Genomic DNA, 15,094 nt, shown 5'->3' with positions numbered 1-15,094 from the left:
TCCTCAAAGAGCCAAAAGCAGAACTACCATTCAACCCAGCATTCCCATTACTTGGTATATGCCCAGAGGAATATAATCATTCTACCATAAAGACACATGCACACAAATGTCCATTGCAGCACTGTTCACAATAGCAAAAACATGGAATCAACCCAAACGCCCATCAGTGACAGATCAGAGAAAGAAAATGTGGTATGCATAAAACATGGAATACTATGTAGCCATAAAAAATGAGATCATATATTTTGTGGGAACATGGATAGGGCTAGAGACTATTATCCTTAGCAAACCAATGCAGGTACAGAAAACCAAATACTGCATGTTCTCACTTACAAGTGGTAGCTAAATGATGACAACTAAAGAACACAAAGAAGGGTACAACAGACACTGGGGTCTACTTGAGGGTGGAGAATGGGAAGCGGGAGAGACAGTTCTTGGATACTGGGTTTAATACCTGGGTGATGAAAAAATCTGTATGACAAATACCTATGACATAAGTTTACCTATGTAATAAATCTTCACATATACTTCTGAACTTAAAATAAAAGTTTTTTAAAAACAATATTTATTGTGGAGGGGTTTTAAACTTTATTAATTTTTTCCTTTATTATTTAGATCTTAATGACGTGCTTTTTTAAGGTCATAACAGATGCTCTCGTATTTTTGAAAAGCTATAAAGTTTTGCTTTTAATATTTAGGTCTTTAATTAGCTGAAATTGATTTTTATGTTTGATATAGGATATAAATCCATACTGTAGTTTCTCTTTTTTATTGTTTGTTCCTGTGCCATTTATTGCAGTCTCCCTTTCACCACAGATTTTTCTAAAGTACTTTATTGAGATACAATTGGCATAGAAAAACTTTACACAATAAATATCCACAATTTGACAAATTAGGAAATAATTATACATCCATGAAACCATCATCACAATCAAGACTATAAATATATCCATCGAACACCTTAAGTTATTTAATTAATTTTCTTAACAATTAATATAAGACCTAACTTGTTAGCAAACTTTAAAAATATACAATACAGTATTGTTAACTATAAGTACTATCCTGTATAGTAGATAATCAGAGCTTAATCATTTTGCGTAACTGAAGCTTTGTACCCTTTGAGTAACCCTTCGCCTTTTCTTTCTCCCTATCCCAGCACCTGGTGACCACCATTCTATTCTCTGCATGTATGAATTTGATTATTTTAGATTTCTTATAAATGTGGAATAATACAGTATTTGTTCTTCTGATCAGGCTTATTTCACTTAGCATCATGTTCTCCAGGTCTATCTATGTTGTTGCAAATGGCAGAATTTCCATTCTTTTCAATGCTGAACAATATTTAATTGTATGTATATACTACAGTTTCTTTATCTGTCATCTGTCAACAAACACTAAGGTTGCTTCCATGTCTTGTCTATTGATAATAGTGCTATAAGGAACACGGAAGTCTAGATACCACTTTGAGATCCTGAGTTTAGTTTCTTTTGATCTGTATATACCTAAAAGTGGGATTGCTGGAACAGATGGTAGTTCTATTTTTAATTTTTTGAGAAGACACCATACTGTTTTTCATAATGGCAGCACCAATTTGCATTCCCATAAACAGTATACAAGAGTTTTTTAGAGAAATGTCTATTCAGTCTCTTTGCCCAATTTTAATTGGGTTATTTGTTTACTTGATATATAGGCGTTTGATTTCCTTTTATGTTTTGGATATTTACCGCTTGTCCAATGTATGATTTGTAAATATTTTCTGTCATTTTGTACCATTTTCTTTTGTTGATTGTTGCCTTTGCTGTGCAGAAACTTTTTAGTTTGATGTAATTTCAGTTGTCAATGTTTGCTTTTGTTGCGTGTGTTTTTGGTATTATGTTCAAGAAATCATTGTGAAGTTCTCTGTTGATAAGCATTTCTTCTGTTTCCTTGTAAGAGTTTGATGGTTTCAGGTTTTACATGTAGGTTTTTAATCCACTTTGAATTGACTTCTTTGTATGTTATAAGGGTCCAATTTCATTCTTTTACATGTGAATATGCAGTTTTCCCAACACCATTTAATGAAGAGACTATCCCTTCCCCATTGTGTTCTTGGCATCCTTGTTGAAGATCAGTTAACTCTACATGCATGGGTTTATTTCTGGGTTCTTTACCCCGTTACATTTATCTATATATCTTTTTTCATGCCAGTACCAAACTGTTTTGATTATTATAGGCTTGTAATATATTTTTCAAATCAGGGGTATGATACCTCCAGCCTTTTTTCTTCTTGCTCAGAATCATTTTGACTATTGGGGTTATTTGGTGGTTCCATATGAATTTTAGGAGTTTTTTCTTTCTATTTATGTAAAAAAAGGCACTGGGATTTTGATAAGATTTGCAGTGAATCTGTAGATCACTTTTAGTAGCATGGACATTTTAACCATATTAATTTTTCCAGTCCATGAACATGGGATGTCATATTATTTATTTGTGTTTAATTTCTTTTGTCAATGTTTTATAGTTTTTAATGTTCAAGTCTTTATTCTCTTTGGTTAAGTTCATTTCTAAGTATTTTATTTCTTTTGATGCCATTGTAAGAATGTTTTCTTTAATTTCTTTTTCAGATAGTTCATTGCTAGTATATAGCGATGCAACAGATTTTTGTATGTTGATTTTGTATCCTACAACACTGTTGAATTTATTTGTTCTAACAGATTTTTGTGTTTGTGGGTGTGTATGTGTGGAGCCTTTAGTATTTTATCTGTATAATATATCATCAGCAAACAGAGATTACTTTTTCTTTCTGATTTAGATACCTTTTCTTTTTCTTGCCTAATTGCTCTGGACCTTACTTGCAATACTGTCTTGAATAGAAATGGTGAGAGTGGACATCCCTTCCTTGTTCTGGAACATAGAAGGAATACTTACAGCTTTTTATCACTGCATATGGTATTAGCTGTGGGCTATTCACATATGGTCTCTGTTGTGTTAAGTTTCTTCTGTACCTAGTTGTTCAGTATTTTTTATCATGAAAGGGTGTTGAACTTTCTCAGATGTTTTTCTGCATCTTTGATGATAACATAATTTTTATCCTTCATTTTGTTAATGTAGTGTATCACATTTATTGATTTGTATATGTTGAACCATCCTTGTATCTCAGAGATAAAGCCTACTTGATCATGGGGTGTTGTCCTTTTAATGTGTTGTTGAACTTGGCTTGGTAGCATTTTGTTGAGGATTTTTGCGCTCACCACTCCTATTCAACATAGTGGTGGAAGTTTTGGCAAGGGAAGTCAGGCAAGAAAAAGAAATAGGGGGTATTCAAATAGGAAGAGAGGAAGTAAAATTATCTCTGTTTGCAGATGACATGATTGTATATTTAGAAAACCCCATCATCTCAGACCCAAAACTCCTTAAGCTGATAAGCAACTTCAGCAAAGTCTCAGGATAGAAAACCAGTGTGCAAAAATCACAGGCATTCCTATACACCAATAATAGACAAACAGAGACAAATCATGAGCAAATTCCCATTCACAATTGCTACAAAGAGAATAAAATACCTAGGAATACAACTTAGAAGGGATGTGAAAGACCTCTTCAAGGAGAACTACAAACCACTGCTCAAGGAAATTAGACAAGACACAAACAAATGGAAAAACATTCCATGCTCATGGATAGGAAGAATCAATATTGTGAATATGGCCATGCTGCCCAAAGTAATTTATACATTCAGTGCTATTCTCATCAAGCTACCATTGACATTCTTCACAGAATTAGAAAAAACTACTTTAAATTATATGGAACCAAAAAAGAGCCTGCATAGCCAAGGCAATCCTAAGCAAAAAGAGCAAAGCTGGAGGCATCAGCTACCTGACTTCAAACTATACCACAAGGCTACAGTAACCAAAACAGCATGGTACTGGTACCAAAACAGACATATAGACCAATGGAACAGAACAGAGGCCTCAGAAATAATACCACACATCTACAACCGTCCGATCTTTGACAAACCTGACAGAAACAAGCAATGAGGAAAGGATTCCCTATTTAATAAATGGTGTTGGGGAAACTGGATAGCCATATGCAGAAAACTGAAACTGGACCCCTTCCTTACCCCTTATGCAAAAATTAACTCAAGATGGATTAAATATTTAAAGTAAGACCTATAACCATAAAATCCCTAGAAGAAAACCTAGTCAATACCATTCAGGACATAGGCATGGGCAAAGAGTTCATGACTGAAACACCAAAAGCAATTGCGACAAAAGCCAAAATCGACAAATGGAATCTAATTAAACCAAAGAGCTTCTGCACAGCAAAAGAAACTATCATCAGAGTGAACAGGCAACCTACAGAATGGGAGAAAATTTTTGCAATCTATCCATCCGACAAAGGACTAATATCCAGAATCTACAAGGAATTTAAACAAATTTACAAGAAAAAATCAAACAACCCCATCAAAAAGTGGGCAAAGGATATGAACAGACACTTCTCGCAGAAGATGTTTCCGTGGCCAACAAAAATATGAAAAAATGCTCATCATCACTGGTGATTAGAGAAATGCAAATCAAAACCACAATGAGACACCATCTCACACCAGTTAGAATGATGATCATTAAAAAGTCAGGAAACCACAGATGCTGGAGAGGATGTGGAGAAATAGGAATGCTTTTGCATTGTTGGTGGGAGTGTAAATTAGTTCAACCATTGTGGAAGACAGTGTGGTGATTCCTCAAGGATCTAAATCTAGAAATGCCGTTTGACCTAGCAATCCCATTACTGGGTATATACCCCCAAAATTATAAATCATACTACTATAAAGACACATGTACACATATGTTTATTGTAGCATTATTCACAATAGCAAAGGCTTGGAACCAACCCAAATTCTCATTATGTTAGACTGGACAAAGAAGATGTGGCACATATACACCATGGAATAGTATGCAGCCATAATAAAGAATGAGTTCATGTCCTTTGCTGGTACATGGATGAAGCTGGAAACCATCATTCTTAGCAAACTAATACAAGAACAGAAAACCAAACACCTCATGTTCTCACTCATAAGTGAGAGTTGAACAATGAGAGCATATGGGCACAGGGAGGGGAACATCACACACCAGGGCCTGTCAGGGGGTGACGGGCAAGGTGAAGGATAGCGTTAGAAGAAATACCTAATACAGATGACAGGTTGATGGGTGCAGCAAACTACCATGTATAATGGTAAAAAAGACACATGTATACCTATGTTACAAACCTGCACATTCTGTACATGTATCCCAGAACTTAAAGTATAATAATAAAAAAATAAATTTTTGAATAGTAATATATATAATACTCTCTAATGAATATATTCTCAACTTTGTTGCCCTGTCTTTACTTCATCCTCTACCCACAGACAAAACTCTAATACAGTATCAACTAATTTCTAAGCTTTTTTTGAATGCCCTGCTGTAGAAAAACATACAAATATACTAATCAGTCTCACTTCAGATGCATGCTCACCAATCTCATACTGTTTCAGCTTCTTCATTCCTGTAGTTCAGCGAGTGGGAGGGAATGGCACCCAGTGGCTTTTTTGCTCCCGTTGTTCGCTGAGCCAGAAGGAATGGTGTGCAATGACTTTTTTGGTCCCATTGTTCCGCAAGTGGAATAAAGTGTTACAGCTCTTTTGTTCCTACCACCTGCAGCTTGGTGAATGGGAGGGTTACAGGTCTTTTGTTTCCACCACCCACAGCTTAGTGAGTTCTGGGTTCTTGTCTCGTGACCAAGAGGAATAAGGTACATGGACACCGGAGAGTGAGTAAAGGAGAGAAGAATTTTGTTGAGCAACAGAAGGAAAGCTCTCAAGCTCTCAGTGGAGAGAGGGGACCCCGAAAGTGGGTAGCCCTCTGTGAGGCTGAGTCTGGGGTTTTTATGGGCTTAAAATGGGGGCAGGCTGGTACTTGCTAATTGGTCCATGGGTGGTCTTGGAAAAAGCAGCATTCAATTAGTTAAAAGGCATCATACACCAGGAACCAATTGAGAGAGTGGGTGGGTTGGCGATAGAAGTTCTCACTCTGGTTGTGGACTCTATCCAGAACTGGGAGTTGAATTTTTCAGGCTTTAGGCTATCTTTGGTTTGAAGGTTGGCTTTCACCAGGGACCTGTCCCTGTCCACCTAGGAATTTGTCTGTCTCCTGTCGCTGCAAATACTATATTTCCTCAGTCTATTTACTTTCCCTCTTTTTAATGACTATTTTAGATCTTTCCTCTGCCATCACATTTCCCAACCCCTCATCCTCCATTCTCTTTCTCAGCTGATGGCCTTTCTGATTTTATTGAGAAAATGGAAGCAATCCAACGGGAGCTTCCATATGATCCCACCACATTTCCCTTTCTGCTCTCTGTTCAGTATGATCTCCTCTCTGCATGTTGTGTATGTTCAGTCTTTATGTTTTTTTTTCACAAGATCTCATCACCTTTTACCTACCTCAGGGAATAGTTCCAAAATTCCTACTCCATCTCCTCTCTTAGCAATTTTTCCTTTTCTACTAATTTTTTTCCAATTGGCATAAAATTTGTTATTTCCCCAGTCTAAAACTGAAGTTTTCTTACGTGTCTTGATCATACTTATTCTTCATGCTAATTTGTCATTTCTCTGTATTTATCAATAAAGCAATAAATTATTTGAATTGATTTATAGTCAATCATGTTGTAATTTCTTTATACCATAATAGAGAGTTCATTAATGCAGCATAAAAATTTATTTTCAAGTTATGTACATTTATGGATAAACTTGAGACATATTTTAAATTTTAATGTTTTATATCCTGTACCCTACTTAGCTAAGAAGTTCAGAGCATATTTCAGCATTAAGTTACATGTTTAAGTGCCAGGTAAATTTTCTGTTCATAACCAAATACACCATCATGATTTTTGAAATTCTGAGGAGAAATATATCTCCTAGTTAAGTGGAAAATTGTGTAGTTGGCTTCTGGAGTACTTTCATTCTAAGCAGCTTTAAAAGGAAACATTTTGTGTAGAAGTCTAAATTTTCTTTCTTTATAGTAATGCACATTCATTCATTGGTATTCTTATTAGACACTTGAATTGATTAATACTCCTACTAATTTTGTTCTAGATCTCAGCTTTGTATTTTTAGCCTGATTGACATTAGGATTGATCATTACCATACACAAGATACTTCATACTGAGCAAGTATTTTCAACTCTATTAAATATAAGAAGAGAGAACATCATGCTTGAATGCCTGGCCAAGAATGTGGTTGGGCATATTTGTGGCAGATGCTGGAGTCTATATAGACAGAAAAATGTCTGTAGGTCTGAGGCATTGCAGTCTTTACTCAGGACTGCTCCAGGGTCTGAAGTCTCCCAGTTATTACCTCCTAAAGGGCATTTATTTCCTGACTTCTTAATGTTTAGTTGCAGTCGTGAAAAAATAAAGATGCTTGAGCAGACAAATTTGTGGAAATAGTTTTGAAGTGCTTGCTTTTCCTTCGTGATATTTTTTTCTTCATTCTAAATAGATATTCTGTTTCTCAAGACTGCAGCCCTACTTTTGAATCTCACTCAGCTGCATTTGTCCAAGGTGATCACTACTCAGTCTTTTAAACATTGTATTTACTTGATGTCCATAGCACTAAATTCTGGGTTACTTTTTCTCACCTGGAGTAGCCATTTCTCAGTCTCCTTTGCCAGTTTCTCTTCAGGCTCTGATTATTTATCATTGGTCTGCGCAGGGCTAATCTGTTGGACCTCTTGTCTATCTACAAAGACGATTTCCTGCCTTCATGGCTCTCAGTCCCATGTAATTTCTGATAACTTACAAATTGTTATCTACTACGCATGCTCCCGACTCAACATCTGGCTATTCAACAAATTTCTCAAACTTAATATCTTTAAAATTAAGCTCCTAATTATTCCCCCAAGTTCCATCGCAGTCAAACCTATTCTCCATTTAAGTTAATGGTGATTTTTGCTTGGTCTTAGGAAAAAATAAAGAAAAAAAACAAATAAAACTTTGCCTTTCTTTCTTACAAAGGCTGCGTTCTTTTATTTAGCGAATCCTGTTTGCTGTACCTTCAAAATACATTCCCTGTATTTGACCACTTCCTGTGGCCTTCACTGCTGTTACCCTGACCTCCATTACCTCCTGCCTGTATTACTGGCACAGACTTTATGAGAATCACAGTTAAGGCTTGCTCTTGCTTTGAGGTTTTTGTACTTGTCCTCTCTGCCCGGAATATTTTTTTCTGGTAAACTCCATGTCTTATTCTCTTACTATCTCAATTCTCTAAATGTTTCTTCTGAAAGCTGGAAGCATACTCCTACCTATCAGTATATCCCTCCTCTTCACTGGTTTATTCTTCTCCAAAAGACTGATGTTCATTCAGTAGAGTATTAGTTGCAAGAGGACAGAAATTTTTATTTTTTTTATTGTATCTGCGGGGCCTTGAACACTGGCACACTGAATTTTCCTCTGCAATTTTTTGGCAGTCAGATGAAAATTGGAACTATGACCTACTGCATAATTCTCACTATCAGATATAAGGATACCTATAAATTCTTATACAAAATGTTGCCTTACACTAAATTATACAATAAATATATAGGGTGAATCTTATAAAGTATACAAGTAAGCATACGAATAATGCCTTAATAGTTTTAAAAATAAATTCAGTTAATGTAATTTAATCTGTATGTTAAATATTAATACTTTTTAATGGTTAAGGGTATAATATGAAAGGTATATATCCAAAAGACAGAAATAATCTATATTTATTTAAAATAATTGGAAATAATTTTTATAAAAGTAGCAGTTTATTGTTATTAGCAATACGTCACCCTCATGTAATATGCATAGCCACTCATGACTTATGACATTTAAATGTTTCACCTTGGTTCCAGCATTATGTATGGACAAAATTAAAAATATCTTTTCCCAGAATTCCTTGTATCATTGTGAATAAAGGTCATATCTGTAAAATGATGTTTATCATAGAATCATTTTAAAATTACTAAAAGTAGAAGTGAACACAATGGAAAAACAAGTCAATACATTATATGATAAATATTATTTAGCTATCAAACTTCATGTTTTCAAAGAATTTTGAGTTTATGAAAGTTACAAAGTTTTATGAAAATGTCTGTCTTTATCGCTGCAGAATTCTAACTGGAATAAAATGCACCAAAATGTTAACTGTATTTCCTTCTAGTTATCAAATTATAGATAATTTTTATTTTATTCTTTTAACTTTTGTATAGTTTCCAGAATGTCTATAATGTTTTAACTTTGTAATAGCATCAGAAATAATAAATACAATTTTTAAGGAATTAGTACTTCTTCCATAACTATGTTTTGCTTTTTGTCGATTGAGGACAAAGATTTGTATTTTGTTATACTTAAATATACCACTAGTATTTAACAATAATCATTTTTAGTATCCGTGTACAATATGTTGTAACCTAAATTTTGCTTTTTAGACAGTTTTTAAAGTACAAATCAGGATTGTGCTTTTTTCCTTCCCTACAGACAGCCTTTTGATTGATTATCAGTTTACCTTCAGCTTATTACAGGAAGACGATCGCCACCATACTGCCATCAACTTTATAGCAAACCCAGAACAGGTGAGGAAAGATTGTTATCTTTTAAAGTATAATTATCCTAGTGTCAATGGACACAACTTTTTTTTTTTCATATTTCATTGTGATTTTACCTCTTCTCAGAATTATCACATGGTAGGGCCTTTGTAGAAACTACTAATCCTATTAAGTTTTTCGCTCTTCATGATTCAAAAATTTGTGAGTTTGATATTTTAGATTTTGCAAATAGCCCTATATTTTAAATTAAATATAGTTTCTCCCTTTATATATCTTGTAACAAAATTTATGCCTATAATTATGCAAACATGGACCATTCTTATTTAAAAATAAAACTCGGTTGGGCGCAGTGGCTCACATCTGTAATCCCAGCACTTTGGGTGGCCAAGGTGGGCAGATCATGAGGCCCAGAGATCGAGACCATCCTGGCCAACTTGGTGAATCCCCGTCTCTACTAAAAATACAAAAATTAGCTAGGCATGATGGTGCGCACCTGTAGTCCCCGCTACTGAGGAGGCTGAGGCAGGAGATTTGCTTGAACCCAGGAGGTGGAGGTTGCAGTGAGCCAAGATCACGCCACTGCACTCCAGCCTGGTGACAGAGCGAGACTCCATCTCAAAAAATAAATGAATAAATAAAACTAATGAATTCAAAGCATACTATGTTAAATATATTTTCCTTTCCTTTATACCATTCCACAGTAATAGGATTTGTCTCTTTTCTCAGTCAGTAATTTATCTGACTTATATGAATGATGACTCCTTTAATGAAATTACCACATCATTGATATATTGTATAAGCTTTTGAAGTTTAAATATATGAAAGATTCATTGTGAATTTTAATTTCAATCCATCAATTCAGGTAAAGACTCTTAGGTTGTGTCGAAATAACACACATATTTTGCTATTCATCTGAGACTTTATTAATTTGAAAATCCTGAGAATGGAAATATCAACCATAGGGTTTATTTGGGTTGAATTTTAGTTCTTATAAAACTAACACTCATACATTTGAAATGAAGTTATGTTAAATATATGTATTATCATTATGAATTCATCCATATTGTTAAATGATATGTTAAATCCATATCATATATTTAATGGTATTTCAAGTAGGTGAAACATCTAAATATATTAATACTATGACATTTTGCAACTTCTTTCCTTTTAACGTAGTTCACTGGACTTGCTGACAACTAATATAATTTCTTAAATTTTTCTTTTCCAGTAAAATAGCATTCTGTCTCCCCCATCACCAAAAAAAAGAACAGTTCATTTTACATTTTATGTTACTGTTTATTCCCTAGACTTTAAGAATGACTATATTCTTGGGGAATACATTTAAAGTTTTGACTTTTAAATAAGGATTTTAAAGATATTTTGTTTCAAATACAAGCTGTCCTTCGCTGATTATCTGTTTCTGTATAGATATATTAACAATCTCAGAAACTACATTTATCAATGTGATAAAATTCTTATACTTGCATTATAATTACCATTGACTTTTTGCTGTAGTAAAATAGACATAAAATAAAATTTATTTAAATAATTTTAGGTATATAATTCAATGGCGTTAAGTATATTTACAGTGTGTTGCTATCATCACCATCATCCACATTTTCATTATCCCTAAGAGAAACCCTGTGATTATTAAGCAATAATGCCTCATTCCACACTTCTCTGCAGCCCCTGGTATCTTTATTCTACTCTCTGCCTGTATGAATTGGCTTACTCTAGGTACCTCATATTAAGTGTAATCATTTGTCATTTTGTATCTGGCTTATTTGACTTAGCATAGTGTTTCCAAGGTTCATCTATGTTGTAGCATGTATCGGAGGTCATTCTTTACCTTTAGCTTCTTGATTAATAGTAATTCCAAACCTGTGGGGTTCTTTGAAGATCTAAGAAATTTGATGTAAGAGAGATATCTGACTCAAAATTTGAGAGTGAATAATATTCCTCCACAGTATTGTCCATAGTGTCATACACTTATGTCCAGATTAGCCACAATTCTAGTTTGCTTGTCTCTTTGCCATTTTCTCCTTCAATTTCCAGCAATCCCAAGTGCTTTCCAATGTCCCAGCTTTGTTTTACTTTCTACTGTCTTGTCCAATTGAAGCCAAGAAACCAGAAAAGTGTTCTGTGAAGCTTAACGATGCATAACTGTCATGAGAGGCATCACCAAGAATGCTTATAATATCATTTTGTGTAACCCTCTTTAATTAAAGACATATTGACCTGGGAATAATCTCTGCAATTATTATGTATTATTGGCCAAGGCTTCTTATTCTATAAGAAAATAATAATAAAAAGTAGATAATTATTTATATATTTCCTACATTTTGAAAAACAGATTTAATTTTAACTTACTATCCATCACTTCTAGCCAGTGCTTTCATGTGAACAGTTTCTGAATAGGTTTCTGTATAACATTATTTTGCCAAACTTATCCATATCTAACAAACAATGTTCTAAATCACTGATTTTATCACTTACTGGAATAACTACAGTGTCACTTTTTCAGTACAGCTTTTTAAACCCTAAATGCTTTTTATATGGCTTTAGTTATGGTACCATATAATTCAGCATTGCCTAAACTTGGAATTGATAGAGAATAAACTAAAAGTTCAAAAGAGTTTTACAGGTTTTTTTTAATATCAATTGGAAATTTTGTGTGACCTTTTAGCGACAACAGTTATGCTCATATTAATCTCATCCAGCATAAGGTACACATAATTAAGAAGAGACAATTTCAAGAGAAAATAAAGATTTAAGCCTCCTTAAGGGTACACTGTTTTCCCCATGCTTTACTTTCATAAAAAAGTGACTTTTTGGATCCGTTTCATTAATAGTAAAAAAAATCCACTCCTCAGAGCATGTCCTTTTTTTGAGTTCCCAGTCCTCTGGGTGAAGATGAAGATGAAGAAAGAGAAGAAAAAGAATATACCCTGTCACTATACCTAATAATGATAACACTACAATTATAAGCACTGTGGGCTGAAACCAAAGTTTTTTCCAGAAATTATTTCATTTAATGCTCATAAGAGCTTCCTAAAGGAAGTAATTACATTCCCATTTTAGAGATTAGAAAAGTGATTTTTGGAAAGGAAAAGTAATTTAATTTCCCCCTAATCAATCAGCCTGTACATTAAAGACCTGAAATTTCAATCTAAGGTTATCTGATTCTTCACTAATTTTTTTCATTGCTTCATGAAAATGATTTACTGTATATGAAACTGTTATTGGATTCAAGTCTGGTTAATTTATTATGATGACATAAATCAACATTTGCTACCAGATATCTACCTTTGATATCTGGATTTTCCTTAGGACCACATTGTGTATATTTGGAAGTATATTTTGTATACTAAAACTGAACAACATAATCTATTGAATAGTCCCTGTCTGCATGCTGACATAAAAGTATTCTTCATTTATTGCTACAGTCAAAGAGTTACTCAATTATTTTTCTGGCCTTCCATTGAATTTATCCCAACTCTGTGTTCACTTATATCTTAAAAGAAATAGGAAAATCTCAATATGTTTGACAGTTTTGTGGCATGTACTGCAGAAGGGTTCTTAACAGCTTGTCAGTAGAATTCAGTATTAATTGATAATCAATAGAAAATAAGACGGAAGTTAACTTCCTTCTTATATTCATGGCCATTTATGAATATCACTATGATGCATAATATAATAGCCTTCTGATTTACTCTATGTATTTAAAATCCAAGGTTTTATTTTTCTTTGACTATTTCAAATTCTTATATGCTTTCTCCACAATATTACTATGTACTACTCTAAAAATATGCATGACAATCACTCAACCTTATTATAACAAATTTTATTTTACATGCTCTTTCAAGATGATCATTCTTTTTGAAATCTTATTTGCCTCCTGGAAACTGTGACAATATCATTTGATGGATATTGAACACTGTTAAGAGTTCTTTGTAGAGACTAAGCTGTTCTTCCAAGTAGGGAAGTCATTAAGAGTAGATGTTATTTGGAGGTATAAGATTGGGGCTTATATGGCTGTCAAATGGGATGGCCATCACACATCATCCAGCAGCCTTTCCTTTTTATGATGTTCCTTATTTCTCCTGTTATTCATCAGGGAAAGGCCATTTTCCTTGTCAGTTTTCCCCTAAGACTGTTATATCAGAAAAGGGGAATTTAGTTGCTTCCATATTTACTTTCTCCTAAGAGCCACTCAGAAAATTGGGAATATATTTTCTATTGGCTTACCTGCTTTATCATATTTAGAAAAATAGTAAAACTAAAGAATTAATATATTCTCTATCTCTCTTACTGCGTTTCACTAGCTAGATCTTAGCAGTATAGAATTTTCTACAAGTCTGTGTAGAGAATTTTTAAAATAAAGCATAATACACTCAGTATCTGAAACTAAACTTACCCATTATGACCATCATTCTTTGCCTTTCCACAGGAACAAATAATTGTAAATATACCTACTTTCTGCTCCTTACCTCTTGGAGTAAGAAAATCACAAATAACGTTTAAAGAAATCTCTTAGGCATATGTCCCTAAAATTAAATGGAAAGAGTGTGTACTCCACTAATGAATGACGAGAAGCAGGTTGACTGGCATAAAATTAAATTCTCAGTGGTCTTCTCTATAACTATGTAAACAATGTGATCTGCTGTTTTTTTGGAGTAGGTTCATCATTTTTACCTGAAAGTTTTAGGTTATGTAATTTTCCCACTAGAAAATATGGGTGTAATAATAAAAATATACACCTAAGAAGAAGTCTTTCGAAAAAATAATCTTATATTGTTATAAAATTGCTTGGGACTAATCCAAACCTGTATCATTTAAACCTAGCAAAAATAATCAAAATACAAATATCAACTTTAAACTAAGCTTAGTCTACAACTAAGCAAAGAGAAACCAAATAAAAATACTAAATTACAGGAGCCTCTGGCTTACATATGAAAGACCAAATTATAATACAGAAGATAAATGAGGAACTTGATATCTACCTTTGAATTTATTACACATTTTTTTCATTAAAATATATAAATGGAATCTACATATATTCAGTTGAATATTTACAAAATGTATAGAGTTTAAGGAATAAAACAGACATAATTAAATCAGTAGACTAAATCATATATATCTAGTGTAATTTTTATTTTTTAACCTTAATATTTTCTTTTCTGGTAGTCGAACAAAAATCTGGATATATCAATTAATGCATCAAACAACTTTAATCTGAACATTACGTGGTCTGTCGGTTCAACAGGTAAAAAAATGTTGATGTCATATCTCTTTTACATGTGTTCCTATCTGGAAGTTGTTCTAACATGATCTACTGTTAATTAAATAAATGAAATTTAAAAAATGTTATATGCCATAATTATTTTGCTGTTACTGATAAAAATAATAAGTAGAAAAAGGAATAGAGCTTCATTATTTTGTTAACTTTCTCCTTTATTCAATTAAAATTAGATTGGTAACATATTATATACTAAATTAAATTTTTAAGTGGC

At 33.4% G+C, this 15,094-nt stretch overlaps 1 protein-coding gene across 8 annotated transcripts in view; it reads left to right on the top strand.

Moving 5' to 3' along the window:
* ATRNL1 (attractin like 1) overlaps positions 1-15,094 on the top strand; it is an 853,525-nt gene that overhangs the window by 363,186 nt on the left and 475,245 nt on the right. For all 8 annotated transcript variants that reach the window (XR_004028677.1, XM_030806602.1, XM_030806597.1 and 5 more), the window contains 2 exons: positions 9,514-9,608; positions 14,769-14,847. Coding sequence is in view for 7 of the 8 variants with exons in the window: in XM_030806602.1 (XP_030662462.1) it covers positions 9,514-9,608; positions 14,769-14,847 (174 nt within the window). In the remaining variant the exon portion in view is untranslated. The remainder of the gene's footprint in view (positions 1-9,513; positions 9,609-14,768; positions 14,848-15,094) is intronic.

This window comes from Nomascus leucogenys, chromosome 3 (genome assembly GCF_006542625.1).
Source record: "Nomascus leucogenys isolate Asia chromosome 3, Asia_NLE_v1, whole genome shotgun sequence".
NCBI classification, from domain to species: Eukaryota; Metazoa; Chordata; class Mammalia; order Primates; family Hylobatidae; genus Nomascus; species Nomascus leucogenys.
The sequence above is the reverse complement of the archived record's forward strand: the minus strand, read 5'-3'. Positions and strand labels throughout refer to the sequence as shown.